General features: G+C 42.3%; 1 protein-coding gene across 27 annotated transcripts in view; it reads left to right on the top strand.

Annotated features, from left to right (window-relative positions):
• The window catches only part of KIAA1217 (KIAA1217 ortholog), a 498,057-nt gene that overhangs the window by 444,576 nt on the left and 33,698 nt on the right, over window positions 1-19,783 (top strand). For all 27 annotated transcript variants that reach the window (XM_037740967.1, XM_017535541.2, XM_017535540.2 and 24 more), the window contains 3 exons: window positions 441-490; window positions 6,685-6,851; window positions 18,228-18,403. In XM_037740967.1, coding sequence (XP_037596895.1) covers window positions 441-490; window positions 6,685-6,851; window positions 18,228-18,403 — 393 coding nt within the window. The remainder of the gene's footprint in view (window positions 1-440; window positions 491-6,684; window positions 6,852-18,227; window positions 18,404-19,783) is intronic.

Raw genomic sequence — 19,783 nt, 5'->3', positions numbered from 1 at the left:
GGCTGAAAATATTCACATCTCTATGAATCATGGGCATTATTATTATTATTTTTTTGGGTTGTTTTTTTTTTCCTCCTTCTGGTAATTCTTGGTCGAAGTTAATACTTTCGCCCAAGAAGGCAAAGGGGCTTCCCAGTGCATGTGGCTTCATGGACCACTCACCGTGCAGTGCCTGCAACCACCAGCCTTGCGTGTCCACGTCGCCATCATCTGAAAGTCACGAGTGAGCCTGGCTGCATTCCACCCTCAGTGTCAGGTGCACACCTGGGAAGCCTTTTCCATCCTGGCCAATTGTGATGCTGATGCTAAAAGACCTTCATTGCTTAATCCCATCACTGCCAATTGCTTCAAATAGTGAACGGAATGGGCTTTTTTTTAAAAAAAAAAAAAAAAAGGCATTTTGGAAACTGCATAGCTGACTCTCTTTTTCTTTTATTCAGCGAGAAAATGATGAAAACCACAGCCAACAGGAACCACACTGATAGTGCAGGTAAGTGTTTTTGGAGCTGCAGGAGGCCTGTGGCCTGCCTGGGATGAGCCCTAGCTGGTCTCAGAAATGTTTAACATTTTCCGAAGTCACTTATTTGGTATGATGTCAGAGGATTCCTGGATAACTCCTTGCATGCCCACACCTTTCCTGCTAATGCCGAAATTTCAGATTTATTCATTACTTCAGGGGGCAAAGCACTGTCTCTCCCTTCAGTTTTCATTCATTCACTCACTTACTTATTTGTTCATTGACATGACCATACAATGGGCATCTTGCAGACACAGAGTGGCCTACCTAGAACTTGGAATTCAATGGGGAAGAGGGAAATGGGACAAGTTGTTTTATGTGTTTTGAGTGTTTAAAATTGCAGGATAAATATTTCACCAATAGGACTAGTGTATACTGAGGACATTCCCTGGAGGAAGTGACACAAACTAAGCCCGGAAGGGTGAAGAGGGCTTAGGGGAAAGAATGGGTGGCCAGTCAAGGGAATTTAAAATTGTTCTAAGTGCAAAGTGCAGCCCTTGGAAGGTTGTACACTGGGGAAGGACGTCAGCCCAGCTGCAACGTGGGGTTGGATGAGAAGGGACAGTAGCAATAAGGAATGACCAGTGTTCAGGTAGGAGAAGAACTACTTGGTCTAGGGCCTGCTTTTTATTTTATCTTTTTAACCTCGTGACGGATGATCAGTCCTGCTTTTTAAATGCCTGCATTCCCCAAAAAGAGAACTCAGTTCCATTAGTAGCGGCGTTCACTAGCATCCAGGGCTTTGCAATGAATGTTTGATCCTGCAGTCTCGAGCCAGGCCTCTGCAAGAAGATGAGGTCTTCCCTCCCATCGGGTTAGAAATAGAAATCCTTAGCAGGAACACATTCAGATACTAAATTACACAGAAAGCATATGGCAAGTTGGGTGAAACCCCAAATTTAGGGAAGCCACGTGTACTGGTTTTGTGCAGCATGGTACAGTAGACAGAATTTGGGACTTAAGTTTAGGGCACTGTTGGTCGTGGTTCTCCTCTGGCTGAGCACAGTTTAGCTACAAGGCCAACAGGGCCGCTCTGCCAGCATTCCTGATCCTGACAGGATTTGTTGTTTTGCTTAGAAATCAATCAGTGACCTTGGCCGAAGCCAGAGAATTATTTCACGGAAATTGCTAAACTTGTCTTCAGAGCAATTGCCAGTTTGTTTTGGAGATACTTCATTCATTCATTTTTTTAAATTTATTGTAAACTTAGGGGAAAAAAAGGAAACTAATCCCTTCTAGAAATGATTCATATGGGAGCACACTGCTCTAATCTATATGTATGTGCTATTTTTTCCTTTTTTTTCTTCTTGCTTTTTAGAGAATAATAATAAATATGTAGTGAGCGCTTCCTGTGCACTCATGCATTCACTCATGAACCCCTTACCGCCAGCATCCAGGGAAAGGTACAATTTTTATCCTCACGTTCCAGAGGAGTAAATGGAACACAGGCCAATACACGTGACACACACCATCATAATGCACAGTCCCGTCATTTTAACTCCTTCTTTTAGGTTAAGATGCCCCAGTCCCTTTAAAGATATATAGGTTGTTTCATTTCTTTGTTCTAAAAAATCTTGTCAATTTCTTTTGAAATGTGGAGAAAGGAGCCAGTGTCATTTCCTCAGAGACATTTCCCAAAGTGGAATCAGTGAGTTCAAAGGGACAGTTCAGTGGCACCGGTGACATGCTGCTGGTTTCCTCTTCTGAATGGCTGGGCTGATTTGCAGCGCTGCTGGCAACACGCCCGTGGACTCACTCCCCACGTCTCTCTAGGTTTGGACTTTCTTACGCTAACGTATCAGGGCGAGATGCTGTCCACAGGGGCTTCATTGCTGTAGCAGCCCTGTATAGCACACAAAATATAATAATTCTTCCAGAATCCTAGGAAGTAAGCTACAAGACAAGTATTATCCCTGTTCTGTGACAAGTAAACGGAATTATAAAGAAGTCAAGGAACTCATTTGGCTGAGGGTAAAGGAAAGCCCAGACTTTCTGGTTACTTTAGGAATGTATAGTTTACTGTGGAAAGAGAACAGAAGAAACTTCCCATCTCAAAGGCATGCCATGGGGTTTATACTGTGCATTAGATCATTTAACACAAAAACCCTGTAAGGAAGAGGTCATTACCCATATTTTACCTATATTTTACTTGAAAGGAAACAGAAGCTCAGGGAGGTTAGATTAGTTATCCAAAGCTACACAGCTAGTAAGAATGACAGCCAGCCCAGGCATGGTGGCTCATGCTTGTAATTCCAGGACCTTGGAAGGCTGAGGTGGGAGGGTTGCTTGAGGCCAGGAGTTTGAGACCCACCCTGACAACACTGCAAGACCCTGTCTCTACAAAAAATGGGCGTGGTGGTACATGTTTGTAGTTCCACATACTTGGGAGGCTGAGGTGGGAGGATTGCCTGAGCCTGAGCCTGAGCCTGAGAAGTCAAGGCTGCAGTGAGCCGAGATTACTGCACTCCAGCCTGAGTGACAGAGCAAGACTTCGTCTCAAAAAAAAAAAAAAAAAAGACAGCCTGACTGGCCGATAATTGAGTAGATGCTGATGTCATTGGCTAAAATTAGGCCCATATCATAATGCACATTGAAGACTCAGAAGCAGGCAGGGCAAGAGGGGGCGAGGGATAGAAAACTACAAATGGGGTAGAAGGTACACTATTCGGGTGATGGGTGCTGTGAAATCTCAGACTTCACCACTATACAATTCATCCGTGTAACCAAAAACTACTTGTACCTCAAAAGCTGTTGAAATAATATATATATATATATATTTATATAAATATATATATTTATATATATAAATTGTAATTGTGTAGTGGTGAATTTTATATATGTATATATAAAATATATATAATATATATAAATATATATATTATATATATAAATATATATATTATATATATAAATATATATATTATATATTTATATATATATATTTATATATATTTATATATAGAGAGAGAGAGATAAAATTAGGCCCATAGAGACAGAAAGGTTTTTTTTTGGGAAGACAAGCAGAAATAATGAATTTGACTTGCTAACGGAGAAGTTCAGTAGTAAGGTGAAGGCATTGGCATGTGGATCTGAAGATAATTGTGTGCTGCAGACGAGGATGAGGGAGACTTTGGCAGGTGGTGGTAGCAGAAGTGACCTCCCCATGTCCACCAAGAAGAGAAGCAGACCCAGGGACACAACACAGCAGGACTTAAAAGATTAGCAGAGGAAGGAGTTAGAAGAGAGTGACCAAGACGGAGCAGCAGAGAGGGAAGAAGATGACGGAAGCTTTCAAAGTGACCGAAAAGAAAAGAAGTGGCTGACAAAGCTCAGTTTCACATGGAAGCAAAGTCATGTCAGCCCAGGAGAGAGTCCACACGGTTGACAACTAAAAGATCGCTGAAATGAACATAAAGAATCATTTCAGGGAATGATGGAGCTATTACCTGAACTAAATGTAGTGGATTAAGAGGATGTGCATGTGAAGATATTTTTAAAATGAGTGTAGAGTCTATAAGGAAATTTGGTTGTTGGTTGGACATGGTGGCCCATGCCTGTAATCCCAGAACTTTGGGAGGCTGAGGCAGGAGGATGGCTTGAGGCCAGGAGTTCAAGACTAGCCTGGGAAACATGGCAAAACCCTGTCTCTACAAAAAATACAAAAAAAATTAGCCAGGTGTGGTGGCATGTGCCCATAGTCGCACTTTGGGAGGCTGAGGTAGGAGGATCACCAGAACCCAGAGAGATTGAGGTTCAGAGGATTGAACCACTGCACTCAAGCCTGGATGATAGAGTGAAACTGTGTCTCAAAAAAAAAAAAATTGGGTTGTGAAAGATATTTTCTCAAACCAGTTATCAGAATTCAAAAACAACTGGTACCCAGTCTTCAGCCTTACATCCGTGGAATAAAAGATTGAGGGGAAGGAGGGACATTGGTGCTCTCAGGAGAAAGAGGTAAAGTAAAAATGTGTGACTTCCTTTGGCTGAGGAATTAGCAGAACAGTTCTTAGTAGCAAACAGAAGGTAGCACAGTGTCATCTTTGTTGGAGAAATACCTTATCAGAAATGATGTGGTGTGTTGTGTGTGTGCACGCACATGTGTTTGCACACACACCCACATGTGCCTATGTCTCTCTGTATAGGGAGTGATGATAAAAGTAATTTGACTGATTCTATAAGGAAACTTCCAATGGAGTGTGGTGAGAATCACTGACTTTGGAAGGCACTGTTAATTCTAACATGCAGCTGTCATTGGAAATGTTACCAGACTTGTTTTGCATGTTTTGCTTGGTACTTTCACAGTTGGAGAAAATCCTTTTGAACAATGGCAGAGATGGCAAACGTTGCTCTTTTGAGTGTGATTTTGATTTGAAGGGTGGAGGAACTGCCAAAAGTTGGTCAGAGCCATGACTGGTGATGATATCAGTGACCATTTATGCTTAGAAACATAACATGGCCAGGCACTGTGGCTCACGCCTGTAATCCCAGCACTTTGGGAGGCCAAGGCGGAAGGATCACCTGAGTTCAGGAGTTCGAGACTAGCCTGGCCAACATGGTGAAACCCCGTCTCTACTAAAAACACAAAATTATCTGGGTGTGGTGGTGCACACCTGTAGTCCCGGCTACTAGGGAGGCTGAGACAGGAGAATCTGTGGCCGAGATGGTGCCACTGCGCTCCAGCCTAGGAGAGAAAGAATGAGACTCCATCGAAAGGAAGGGAGGGGAGGGGAGGGAAGGGAAGAAGGAAGGGGGAGGAAGGAAAGGAAGGAAGGAAAGAAAGAAAACAAAAAGCTTGCCATCAGTCTCCTCCAGCTCCATTGTCAGCCCTTTAAAATGCCTTCTGGCCTGCTGCTCTGCTTCCTCCCCAACGGGACCATTAGAGGGGCTGGAGACTGGCCCTATCCGGATGGTCACTCAAGAATTGAAGAGCATGGGCACCAGCAGCATCAGTGTGGCCGAGGCCAAGCAAGAAAGAGGACAGTTGCAGGGAACTCCCTGGCTCATGAGCATACCACTTTGAGCTCCACTGAGGCCTGGCTGAGTTGTGTGTGCTGGGGAGGGAAAAGTTCCTGAAATGGCTGAGGCAGGATAGAAAAACAGGCTACCGCCACGCTATAACCACTCCAGGGTCTGCAAGTGGCCAGCAGTGCTCTGTCCTGCAAGGCCAGCTTGGCCTGTGACAAAGCTTCCACTTGACTATTTACAGGAAAGGGAACTGGGGTGGGAGAGTTTATTAGTAACATACATCCAGGCTTTACTCTGGGCACCTGTTCCATAGAATCACCTTGTCCTTTCTAGAATCTAGCCTTTTTTTTCTTACCAAAGGAGTTGTGTGCAGATGCCCTCCTTCTTTTGATTTTGGAAATCTGAAGGAACTTGGGACCGTACCCAGTTCTTACTAGTTTCCCCTTTGTGATTGGCCGAATCTCTACCCAGAAATAAGTTGCATGTCCTTAGGTTACATTTGCCACGCAGAAAATAGTCACATAAGCACTCTATATTAGGTCTTAGAATTTTAAAATTATTTTCTTCTATTATAATATTGCAGATATTCAGTATGCAGATTTTAAAAATACAAAAAAATGGCCGAGTGCAGTGGCTCACGCCTGTAATCCTAGCTCTTAGAGAGGCAGAGGCAGGAGGATAGCTTGAGCCCAGGAGTTCAAGACCTGCCTGGGTAATACAGTGAAACCTTGTTCTCAAAAAACATAAATAAGTAAATAAATAAAAATTAGTTTAAAATAAACCCTTATATTCGGATACCACAGGAGGAGATACCTTTAACACTTTCGTTTTATACACTTCTAAGCTTTTCTCTGTGCACACCTGTGTGTTAAAAACAAGCTCTTCCTCCAGAGGTTAAGAAAATAAAAAAAATTTAAAAAAACATAAATGAGATTGATCAATTGATAGATCAATCCATCGGTAGATAGATGGGGGCACAGACAGCTCTGCAGCCTGCCTTCCTATGGCACTTTCTCAGTAAATTTCTGGAATGTGATTTTTGCACACTGCATACTATAACACTACATGATATATATATGCATACTTTTTGTAATGATGGAAATGGGCCTTTTTAGAGTTACCAGCTATCTGTATTGGGATGGGGCGTATAGCTTAGACTTTCCTTGGTGGCTTCTGAGTTCTGTGCTGCACTCTTCTCATAGGAACGCCCCATGTGTCTGGTGGGAAGACGCTCAGTGCTCTGGAGTCCACGGTGCCTCCCAGCCAGCCTCCACCTGCGGGCACCTCGGCCATCCACATGAGCCTGCTTGAGATGAGGCGGAGCGTGGCGGAACTCAGGCTCCAGCTCCAGCAGATGCGGCAGCTCCAGGTATTCCTCATGCATGGCGGCCTCTGTCTCGGTTGCCCTGGGCTCTTCCTACCTTCCTTTTCCTAGGGGCTCCACGAAGACCTAGAAAATGTAGAACCGTAAGAGCATAGCTTCCTCTCACACACACAGTCCAGGTCTAGAGCCTTCGCTGCAACTACAGTCAATCCGTAACCACTTTTTTAAGCTGGGCGTGCTTTTACGCAGGAAGAGACTCTTGGGCATCTCCTTTTGGAGAAGAGCCGAAAGGAGAGGGGCCCCGGGGAGCGCGCCGACAGCCAGCGAAGGCTGCCTCCTGACAGCTTGTGGGCTCCATCCTCCCCCACACCGTACAGCCACAAAGGTGGATAGTCAGCCAAGCCTTTTCTTTTCTTTTTTTTTTGCAAGGATCTGTGATGTATTTAGAACTATGAGTTTAGAATAGAAGATGAATTCATAAGGAATAAAAAAGCTACCATGGTGATTTGTTAAGAAAAACATCTGCATTTCATTCGGATACTGTGGCCATCCTTCCCTTGCTCTGTTCCATTGTTAAGGAATATATGAACTCTATGGGAATCAGTGTAAATGACCCTTCAGGTCACGAATCTTGGTCAATAAATCCCATCAATCTGCCAAAGCAGAATAAGCTGTCTCCTGGTCCTGGATAATAAGGAGGTAGAGGTGGGCATCCCTGTGTGGGACCACTCATTTGCTTTGTGCGCCTCCTCCCACCTCCCTGCCCTGGATGGTAGGTTGGGCATGGAGAATATGGCACTGGCCTGGGCTCTATGCAGGCATCTTCCCTGACTTCCAGAAGCTCATAATCCAAATATTGCTAGAAGATGGGGCCAGGTGCTGTGACTCACGCCTGTAATCTCAGCACATCGGGAGGCCGAGGCAGGTGGATCATTTGAGGTCAGGACTTCAAGACCAGCCTGGTCAACATGATGAAACCCCATTTATACTAAAAATACAAAAATTAGCCAGGCATGGTAGTGTGCACCTGTAGTCCCAGCTACTGAGAAGGCTGAGACACCAGAATCACTTGAACATGGGAGGCGGAGGTCGCAGTGAGCCGAGATAGCACTGCTGCACTCCAGCCTGGGAAATAGACTGAGACTATGTCAAAAAAAGAAGAAGAAGAAGAAGAAAAAAAGGAGGAGTAGCAGAGAGAAGAGAGAAGAGGAAGAAAAATATATCCAGGATCTTGGAGCAGCCACGGGATGCAACCTCCTGAGACTTTTCCTCTAATAGGAAAAAGGCTTCCAGTCAAAGTTCTTCTTCAGCACAGTGATAACACAAGCCCCCTGTTGTTTAACCACCTAATGAAGGCTAAGAAAACAATTTCTCCTTGCCCTCTGCCTACCAGAGAACACACAGAACACACAGAAAGGCAGCTGGTTTGAGAGACCCGAGGCCCCAGCATGGATTATGAGTATTGTTAGAATAGCGAGTGCTCAGATCTCCAAGGGCTACTCTGTCTCTTAGGCAACATCCCAGATACCTTGGACATCCAATGCAAATTCATTTGAGTCTCCTGTCGAATTGCATCATCTGTAATGGACCCGTCCTTTGCATTCACTTTTCCTCGCTTTGCAATTTTAAAGACACAGTGCAATGAAGTGAAGTGTACAGGTTGGGCTGGGTTGTGTCAGGGGGTGACAAAGTCACATGTCTTCAGTGTCCAGGCAGTAACAGCAAGCGAAGCAGAGAAGAGACCATAGTAAATTGGTCCCTTTAAAGGATAGTTGTCACTCAGTTCCAACTGGCTCTTAACCTGATAGAATTAGTCTCCATTGTTTCTAGAAGTGCCAATATTTCAAGTGAATTTGCAGATACAGGTTTTATATGAATTGCTGCTATTTTAAAATGTTGGAAAGTTATTAAAAAACAATTACTGAGTACAGTCCAGGCCAAAGGACACAATTGCAGTTCAAACGGGGCCTGTGGCTCCCATGTTCCTTCTTAGCTGGGACTCCCGGAGGTTAAGCCCCGCCTCCCACTGCTCCTGCCTTTTGGCACCATCTGCTGGCCATTTGAAAATTGTCAACTCCTCATTGCACCCCAATGAGAAAAACATACATATCATTTGTATGGAAGTAGCTAAATGCTCTCAAAAGTGAGCATTTGTTGGCTTGGGGACCGGGATGGAATTGCTTAAGCATAAATGCCACACTTCCCCTGGGAATTTCACAGGCATTAGAGGTGAATTTCATGCCAAGGCCATGATGTTTAGAGCTGTAGCATTACCCCATCAGTGGCTGGCGTAGTTTGGTCCTCTAGCCGGCTGGGAGGGATTTCCCACAACATGTCTGTCCTCGCAACCCTTGAAACTATGCAGCTTTGTGAAAAAGAATGGTTTTCTTAAACAAAGAAGGTCTTTGGTCAAGGTCTAGGAATGCTGTGTTAACCACACAAGTTTCTTTAATGTTCCAGAACTACTCAACTTTCCTGGCTTTCTGGGAATAAGGAACAGCGAGCAAATGTGCTTTTGAGCCTAGGAGCCTGTGCAGTTCTAAAGTGCAGACTCGCAGGGAAAAATAAAGCACAGTGTTTCCTAACCTTGCTATTATTGTTTCTGCCTCTGTCTTTGTAAAGATCCCATTCAGCTTTCCTCCCCCTCATACTTCTGTCTTTTCAGTCAGGGGAGTCTATTTAAGACAAAAACAGTTTAGAATAATTTAGCTATCTCGGCATCAATTCTCCTTCACCATATGCATTATTATATACCAAAAATGAACTGCAACCCCAGAGCGGTTATAAGTCCAATAATGGAGCTATCATTGGAGATATGCGAAACACCAGACTAGTCTCAAAAGAACAAAAATTGGATTAGAAATTCAAATGTTCTTTGAACTGTGTTATAAAATAGTGAAACTGAATAAAACCATTTGTGCTTGGCAGCCGGCTCCAGTAATTAGATAATTAAATCATTGGAAAATCCTAGACTGTAGAGCATATCCTATTTGAACATTTCATTTTCAAAATTGATGGATTATTCTCAGGAATAGAAATTTGTTGCAGACACAGTGGGGTGGGTAGATTTCAATGGGACAAAGGAAATCTAAGCAGAAGATCAAGGAAACCACTAAAAGCCTGTTCGTGTTATCTTCTGCTCTCCAATTTCACAGGAGTTATCAGTCCAAGAGTGGCTCTGAATCCTGGCCACTCATTAGAATAACCTGAAAACCTGCACAGAAATATCCAGGCCCGGGTTCACTACCAGAGTCTGACTTCACCAGCATGGACTGGAGGCTAGACACTGGTGACTCTAGAACGTTCCAGGGTAAAAACGTCTGCTCTTGGGTAATATGAATGCTTAGTCCATGAAGACACTTCCTGGAAATGTTGAAATAGCCAAGTATTGCAAATGACTTAAAGCCCTGACTTCAAACAATGCACCTCATTCCCAGTGGCTAATCTGGTATGTTCTCTGCTAGCTACAATTGGTACAAGAGCTATATGGAACCTTTATACTGTGATATTCCCACTCCCAAATAACAGTTGGGTCTGTAATTAGCTAGCAACAATGGGAAAGGGTTTTGTCAAGGTTTTGTACCTAGCAGATGTTTTCCTCCAATGATGATTATGTTTGCCTGTTACCTTTCCGGGTGTGATTTTGAAAAAAAAAAAAAAAAAAAAGCCTACTTTTTCTAAATAATGAACATCTTTTTCTCAAAATGCCACAATACTTGGATTTTACCAAAGTCATTCTGTGTCTACAGAAGTGGCTGCACTGTGGAGGCCGGATAAGATTTGGCCTAAAGAGAGGATGGAGACCTCTTACTTCTTTAATCCCCACAATTTTTTTCCTAGGACCCAATCTCTTTATTCTTCATCCTGATAAATTAAAAAAAAAAAAATTGGGTTGTTCTGAACTTAGTGTTACATTTTTAGGACTCCTGAGGATTTATAATCTCTTCCCAGGAGAAGGAGGAGGTAAAATATCAACATAAAAAGTAAACATAGCAGTGCATAGAGCCCTTGTATTTAAAATGCTAAAATTCAACACAGTTTCCTTAATGTGTCTTTTTATAAGATAGTGCCTTGTGGAAATGTTCCAGGGTCTCATTTATCTTCTGACATACATAGCAATGGTCATGGGAATGCGTATCCCTGAGAAAAGCACGTTGGAGTTTCCCATGTGCAACAGACCCGTTTCCCCTGCCAAGCAGAAATAATAAACAGAACTAGTACAGCGCTTGACATTTAGGCTGCTTACAATGTACCAAGCTCCAGTCAGATCTTCGGACAACAAGAGGCTGTCTATGATGGGGAGACAGGACCCCAATAACATGGGTTATAGAGCTGTGACCAGGCAGCCCTTGTCTTTTACCCTGAAGCCTGAAGGAATGCATCCAGGTAGGATCGGGAGTCATTCTGAGGTCTGGCTTTCCTCCTGAAACTTCCTGATTTGTGATATAACCACTGCTCCATGTCACTGCTACACAGCAAAATCAGTCCAATTACATTAGCCATTGTTGACAAGACTGATAGTCTTAGATTTTACCTAAGAAATCATAATTGAATATGTGAGACATAGGTCTGTTTTCATGTGGGTAGAATCAGGTTTAGGCTGTTTTCTAGCTTCTCCATGAAGTGATTTGGATAACTTATTTGGTCCAATTAAAATTTTAATGTCAAACAGCATTATTTCTGTCTAAGAGTGCTTTTAAAAATGTCAAGGCATTTTCGATAAATTATGTTTCCAGCTATGAGGAATAACTACAACTCTACTTGCCCTCCTACTGTTGACAACTGGAAAACTGAAAAATAAGCAAATGTATGAAACAAGTATTTTCAGAAATTAGACAACACACGACTGTGATCCTTAGGAGAATGGAAACAAATCTACAATTGACCCAGTTTTCTGCCTAGAGGCACTTTTCAGATCTTGGTACGGGAAGGAAAAACCCAAGCATGGCACTGACAGTGAGTTGAGGAGATAAGACCAAAGTTTAGAGAGCTGACACAGCTGGAATTGGTAGACCGGAGTACCAAACACAAGAAAGGTCTGTAGAGAAAGAACTGCATCAACAAATGGGTCTGTTTTTGAATCTTAAGCCAAGCATGTACAGTATGAAAGCAACTGCTAAGCCAGGCAAAACCAAGTGTAAGTCAGAAAGTTTCTGAAGTTCACACAGGCCTGGGAGATGTGCAGATTTTGAAAAGCAAAAGTAAAGAGGCCTTGCTGAGCACCTGGGTATTTAGTAGAGATGGGAAAAAGACTATGCTTCAGTCTTAGGACTAAATTAGCCCCAGAGTAAAGACTACCCTAGATTCAACCTAAGAGCTTATAAATAAGCCTTTAAAGGACAAAGCTGATCCATGAGTAACTGGACTGTCTGCCAGAGAAAGGCCAAAATCTGTAAAGGAAAACAACAAAATTCAAAGCTCCATGCCCAACATCCACTCAAAAATTACTAGACATGTGATTATGCTGAAAACTGTGATGTATAACCTTAAGAAAAATTTCTCAAGAGAAACCAACCAGAAATGGCAGCGATAATGAAATCAGTAGCAAGGACTTCAAAAACAGCTATTATAATTATTGTCAAGGATTTAAAGGAAAACGTAAACATAAAGAGGCAAGAAATGGAAGATATAAAAAATATCCAAGTGGAGCTTTCAAGAGCTGGAAAACAGTATCTGAATGTGCTTAACAGAAGATTAATCACTGTCCAAACAAAATATCAGTCAACCTGAAAAAAGCAAGGAAACTGTCCAAACTGAAGTATAAAGAGACAAGAAAGTAAAGCAAATGAATAAAATGTAGTGACCAGTGAGACAGTATTAATAAAAGATCAAGTAGAAAGAGAAATATATTCAAAAAGGTAATGACAGAAGTTTTTCCAAATTCATTGACCAAAAAAGTTCAATGAACCCCTAGAATGGTAAGCACAATGGAAACTATGCCAAAGCGCATGGTAATCAAATTGCTGAAAACTGGGGATAACTGGAAAAATCTTCAAAGCAGCTGGGGTTGTAGAGAAACCCCATTACATACAGGGAATAATAATTAAGAATTAATTCCAACTTCTCCTCAGAAATAAAAGGCAATTCAGAAGACAACAAAATTACTTTTTTAAAGTACCGAAAGGAAGAAACTCTTTTAGAAAACAGAGAGTACTTTCTAACTTGTTTTATGAAGCCAGCACTACCCTAAGAGCAAAACCAGACAAAGATATTATAAGAAAAGAAAACCACAAACCAATATCCCTCATGAAAATACATGTAACAAATCCTTAACAAAACATTAGTAACTGAATCCAGCAATATATAAAAAGGATAATACATTTTCCTGGGGTTTTATTCCAGGACTGCAAGATTGTTTTAATATGAAAAAAATCAATGTATTTGACCTTATGAACAGAAAAAAATCATATCATTTCAATGAATGCAGAAAAAACATGTGACAAAATTAAACATCAATGATAAAAACAGCACTCCAGAAATAGAAGGAATCTCCCTTACCCTGAAAAACAACGTTTGTGAATGACCTACAGAAAACATAGTTAATGGTGAAAACACTAAACACACTCCCCATAAAAGCAGGAACAAGGCCAAGAAACCTACTCTATTGTCTAACACTGTGCTGAAGATCCCAGCACGCTCAGTAAGGCTAGACAAAGAAACAGAGGCATGCAAATGGAAAAGTAAAATATCTAGTTGTCTTTACTCACAAATGACATGACTGTATACATGCAACATTAAATGGAATCTACAAAACATGCTACTAGAAATAAGTGACTTGAGCAAGATCACAAGAATCAAGTCAATGTACACAAATAGGAAAATTTTGGCATATCCATGTGTACAATGAAATACCACTCGGCAGTAAAAAGGATGAATCACTGGAAAACTCAGCAACAGGGCAGGATCTCAGAAAACATTATTCTGAACAAAAGAAGCTGGACACAAAGGAAGCACATATTGTATAACTCCATTTTTATAACGTTCTAGAACACAAGTCATCTACAATGACAGCATACAGGTGGTTTCTTTGGGCTGAAGGGTAGGGATTGATTGCAAAAGGTCTCAAAGGAATTTTTTAGGGTGATAAAATATTAACTGTCTTTTCAGCAGTGGTTACATCAGTGTATACATTTGTGAAAACTCATTGAGCTCTGCACTTAAGGTGAATATGTTTTATTGTTTGTAAACTGTGCCTCAAGACAGCTGATTTTAACTATTAAATGCAGATATTGCCTCTTAAGCAAAAACCAACTTAATAATTTGAGCTTCCAATAACTAATTTGCTCAAAGCATTTCGAGAAAGATGTTGATTCACATCCTATCTTTGGCACTTTTTGTACACTGTGCTCAGATAAGCAGGGACTGTCCTGCAGCCTGGAGACAGTGGCAAGAACACCAGGCAGGGAGGGTTGGAGGACTGGGAAAGCAGATAGGGAACCTATGCAGACCTTGCTCATTCATTACTCACTCCTCATTGCCCACATGCCAGCCGGTGAGTTATGCCAGCTTCCGTCTTTAGTGAGGGAGGGAGGTACCCTCAGCAGGATCCTGTAAAGCCCCTCTTCCTAGACAGGAGGCTAATAAAGCCTAGAATTGAAACAGAGCCTTTCCCTCTCCTTCTCTTCTAGCAGAATAAGTCCAGTTGCATTTAAATATTATGCCCAGTTGTATTCTTCCAGTATGTTCTTTTCCTTCTAAGAAATGTTATATTTCAATTTATTCATAAAGCAAATACAATGCCCCTTGAACAACATTGGGGTCAGCAAATACAGCTGACCCCTCACACAGTCAAAAATTCATAACTTTTGGTTCCCCAAAACTTAGCTACTAAAAGCCTACTGTTGAGTGGAAGCCTTACCAATAATATAAACAGTTGATTAACAATATTTTGTATGTTGTATGTATTTTATACTGTATTTGTTTTTTTCACATGCGTGCTATGTCAAATATATACTGTATTCCAACAATAAAGTAAATTGAAGAACATGTTATTTAAAAAAATCATAAAGAAGGGAAAATATATTTACTATTCATTAAGTGGAAGTGGATCATCATAAAGGTCTTTCTTCATCCTCATCGTCTTCTCACTGAATAGATTGGGGAAGGGAAGAGGTTGGTCTTGCTGTCTCAGTGGTGGCAGAAGAGGAAGGAAATCTACATATAAGTGGACCCGTGCATGCAGTTCTAACCTGTGTTGTTCAATGTCAGCTGTATATGTTGGGTACCTACCATGTGCCAGAAACTGTGCTTGTAGCTGTGAACAAAATGGCATGTTCCCGGCCTTGATAGAACAACTTGGGGTGGTGGAGAAATTGATGAGTTGAATTCAGAAGACCTGGTTCGAATCCCAACTGTGCCCTGTAATTGGCAAGCAGACCCTGAACGTGTCCTTTGACTTCTCAGAGCATCACTTTTCCCACCTTTCAATTTCATGAATTTTAAATATTCCAGCAATGATTTCTAGCATGATATCCATTGTTAATCTCCACTATCTAACCAGACCCCAGCTTTATGTAAGCTTGTTTTAGGATTTGGGTAGGAGGGTTAGGTGCCCCATAGCCCATGGCATAGTGACATCATCTGTCTATTCAAAAGTCCTTTTCTTAGTCCATGAAATCATCCTTGGTTGCAAATCAGAATCATCCGAGGAGTTTAAAAAATTTCTAGCAACCAGACAGTACCTCACACCAGTGAAATGAGAATCTCTCATTTGGGACCCAGGTGTTGGTAACTCTTAGACCCATTTAATTATCTACTCATTTTCCTTCACATACCCGTCATCACTCATTTCCCCTCCCCTTCAAAGGCAGGAGATCTGTGGGACTGGACACAAGGACTGAAGTTGAGCGTACCATCTTGATACCATGTATTGTTGCTGTGTGTGGTTAACTGACCTATGTGAACAGTGCTGACTGGTAGCCCGTGACACATCCCTGCAGTGAGAGCAAGACAAGGCACGGGGAGAGCTGATCCCAACATGTGTCTGAGCCCATGGGTAACAGCAGATTTCAGCCATTTAGAGAAGAATTTGAGATTCGTCATTGTTGCCTGTTCTTATCAATGTCACTGATTCATTCAGTTCATTCATTCAATAGCTGTATTTTGAGTTTTCTGCTAATGCCAGACATACTGTCCCAGAGACTCTGTAGAATGCAGAAATTAACCAGGTGGAGGGAAGAGCATTCTGGGAGGTGGGAATAGCAGGTGCAAAGGCCTGCCAAAAAGGAGTCTGGGGGAGGTTGCGGTGAGCAGCGATCGTGCCACTGCACTCCAGCCTGGGTGACAGTGAGACTCTGTCTCAAAAAAAAAAAAGAGAGAGAGAGCTTGGTCCCTGGTCCCCTGGTCTCTAAGCAGAACTGCAATGATGTTGTATGGCTGGAGCAGAGTGCCGGGTACGTGCAGGGAGGGAGATTAGCCACAAGGGAAGGGATCAGACTGCCCAGGGCCTGGAGGATAGGCTGTCACCAGAGAGAACTTGGGAGGATGTTGTTCCCAGTGCACTGTCTTTAAAAATGGTGCTTTTTGGCCAGGCGCGGTGGTTCATGCCTGTAATCCCAGCATTTTGGGAGGCAGAGGCAGGCAGATCACCTGAGGTCGGAAGTTCCAGACCAGCCTGACCAACATGGAGAAACCCCGTCTCCACTAAAAATACAAAATTAGTCAGGCGTGGTGGCACATACCTGTAAATGGGAGGCTGAGGCGGAAGAATTGCTTGAACCCAGGAGGCGGAGGTTGCGGTGGGCCGAGATCGCGCCATTGGCCTCCAGCCTGGGTAACAAGAGCGAAACTCCTTCAAAAAAAAAAAAAAAAAAAAAAGGTACCTTGTAGCAAAATAGTGACTGACTGCAGTTTTTAAGAGTACAATAAAAAGACATTAGCAAAAGTGGTGTGAGAGCATGTCATAAGTCCTGTAAAGAAAGTAACCAAAAGTGGCACATTTCTATGTGGTTCCCTCCCAGACAAAACCGCAGGTTCCACCCGCCAGTTCATGCTGCCTGATCACAATGGCTGGTATATACTGAGGTCTAGATTGGTGCCAGATACTTTATGTGATCATCTCACTGTCTCCATGACCAACCTACGAGCTATGAGATATTACTACCCCTTTTTTGGAGAGACACAGGGGTTTTTTAGATAGACACGCCCATGGTCACACATTTATTAAGTGGTGAAACTGGAAATTGAACCCAGGCAGCCTCTCCCCGCAGGCCAGTTCATCACCATGCAGTGCTGATGTTGGGACTTAATGTTGGTTCTGCTTGTGGCCTGTGTTGAAATGTTTTATCTTTGTTCAGGGAAAACAGAAGGCATGATGTGGTTTTAAGGAGGTAGTGACATGGTCAGATTGCATTTCCCCTCAATTTACATGGATAATGGACAGTTGACAAAGACATCGTCACCCCCATGAGATGATTTATATTTGTTGTAAACCAGTCCATGAAGCCAGAAAACAAAGGAAACCATTGAAATTTGTTAAATGATATTTCAAGGGAACTTTAGGGATAATACACAGTCATAATATAATTAGTGTTACAAAGGCTGATTGAGTGAATTCACTTGATGGATTTGCTGTTAGAAAACTGTCCGGCTCCAGGGACTCAAGTATTCAACTAGACTCCTGTGAAGCCTGAATAAAGCTCCCACCTCCTATATTCTCTGGGATGAGAAACAAGAATGTTCTGAGAACGGTATGGAAATTGCGATCTTCTCTATACAGGTAGCCTACCGCCAATCTAGAGAAATTCATGAATTGCCAAGAGACCTGGGCTCATAGAATCATTATCATTGCCAACATCAAAGTCCTGTGTTTTAAGGGTCTGTGATTTCATGGTACTTGGTGCATGGAACCATATGAATGGGAAGGACATGGACCCTCTATGAACTGATACTGATGTATTTCATAGCCAAATCACCACGTGTTGAGTTCCCATTCTATACCAAGTGATATTTCATGTAACCCTCAAGAATGGCCAAGGAAAGTAGATTCTCCATCCTTAGAAGTAAGAAAACGAAGACCAAGGGAGTCTATATAATGGGCCCAGAGTCTCACAGTGGGCCAGGGAGAGAGTACGGGATTTGACCCAAAGTCTTCTTGGCTCCAAAGCAGGTGCCCTGTGCTGCTCCCTGTAAAGATATGTCAATGAGAGCTTATACATGTTGTCCATGATGCATTGACCAGAGTAGAAAAAGGATCCTTTGTCTTGCAGGCAAAGTCTGGCTGTCAGTTGGCTGCTAAAACTCAGAAGTTGGTAAAGAAGCAATATTATGTACAATCTTTGCTCCCTTTCCTTTCTCATTGAAATAAGTAAAGATTCAGCTGCAGGACTGTCTATCCAAAGCACTCCGAAGACTTCGAGGCATTCAGCCACCTCGATGTCAGGCAGGCAGATCCCACTGAGGTTGATTTTTTTCTGTTCACAGCTGCAGAACCAGGAGCTGCTGAGGGCGATGATGAAGAAGGCTGAACTGGAAATCAGTGGCAAAGTCATGGAAACGATGAAGAGACTGGAGGATCCCGTGCAACGACAGCGCGTTCTTGTGGAGCAAGAGAGACAGAAATATCTTCACGAGGAAGAGAAGATCGTCAAGAAATTGCGGTGAGTGCCAGCCACTTGCATGTTCAGCTGTTTCACCTGCAAAGAAAAACTATCCTTGCTGAGAAGGAGGTTCTTCCCTGTTGGTGGTCTTGCCCTCTCATTATTAAGCATCTACTGTGTATAAGTTAGAGTTCTGCTGATGCTGGTACACCTGGACACTTCAGCACTTGTCCATGGAGGCCCAGGAAATTCAGGGGTCCTCAGGTGACTGAGTTTCTTTAAACGTTGCAGCATTGCTGGTCATGGTCATTTACACCTGTAGTCCCAGTTACTTAGGAGGCTGAGGTGGGAGGATTGCTTGAGTCCAGGAGTTTGAGACCAGTCTAGGTAACAAAGTGAGATCCTGTCTCTTAAAAAAATAAAATAGAGAGAGTTGCAGCTTTATACTCTCCTCCAGGGCTCAGCAACACACAAAATTAAAAGGAGTAAATGGCCAAACCCAGCGAAAAATGGGAAGCCTATATTTCATCTCAATAAATTAAAACTAATGGCCAAAATAACACAGCACTAAAATTATCTTCCTATTAATCAACTGTAGTTAAAATTGCAAAAGAAGAATTTAAATGTAAAGTGTATCTGACCCAGAATGAAAGATGCCTCCTTGGCTGTTATGAATGTTATTTAAGGTTCTTATTGAAAGCATCTATCAAATCCTATTATTGAAATGAACAGAGTTTTATTACTCCCCCTTCACCAGGCAGCCACATCTTTTATGGTAATTGTTTGTTTTGTGATGCAATGAAGATTTATCATAGAACTCTCTCACCTTTTAGTATAATGAATAGCAATTTTGAGGGCTTTCTCCAGTGTTGATAATTCTCTTGTTTCTTGGAAAACTTAAATCTCTCAAATTGGGATTATAAGGGAGCGGTTTGTGAACTCTTCTCATGGCCATAATGAGCAGAAGCTTCCATGATGGAAAGCTCTGTGCTCTATCACCTCTCTCCTGTTGGAGCTATGGCTCGTATCGTCCTGGTTGCCAACTCAGAGAGTTTGATTAAAATTAGAGTGTCCCTCTCAGCAGTCTAGAGGGAAAAAACATCAATTTGAGTTATTCTTCTCCTAATAAATTAAATTAGGCTGCTGTTCATCCACATCTCAAAATAGCTTCCAAAATTCAACTTAGTTCACACGTTTATAGACAGAGCTAATCACCCACCATGAGTGGGTAAGGCTGTTATTTGTCTGAAATGTTTTTGTGACAGCCCAATTATCTAAAACTAGGTCTCCAGATTCTTCTTTAAAACTTCTTTAAAATACATATCCTTGCCGGGCACAGTGGCTCACACCTGTAATCCCAGCACTTTGGGAGGCCGAGGTGGGCAGATCACCTGAGGGCAGGAGTTCGAGACTAGCCTGGCCAACATGGCGAAACCCTGT

The sequence above is a fragment of the Cebus imitator genome, unplaced genomic scaffold (assembly GCF_001604975.1).
Source record: "Cebus imitator isolate Cc_AM_T3 unplaced genomic scaffold, Cebus_imitator-1.0 Scaffold92, whole genome shotgun sequence".
Taxonomy (NCBI): Eukaryota; Metazoa; Chordata; class Mammalia; order Primates; family Cebidae; genus Cebus; species Cebus imitator.
The sequence above is the reverse complement of the archived record's forward strand: the minus strand, read 5'-3'. Positions and strand labels throughout refer to the sequence as shown.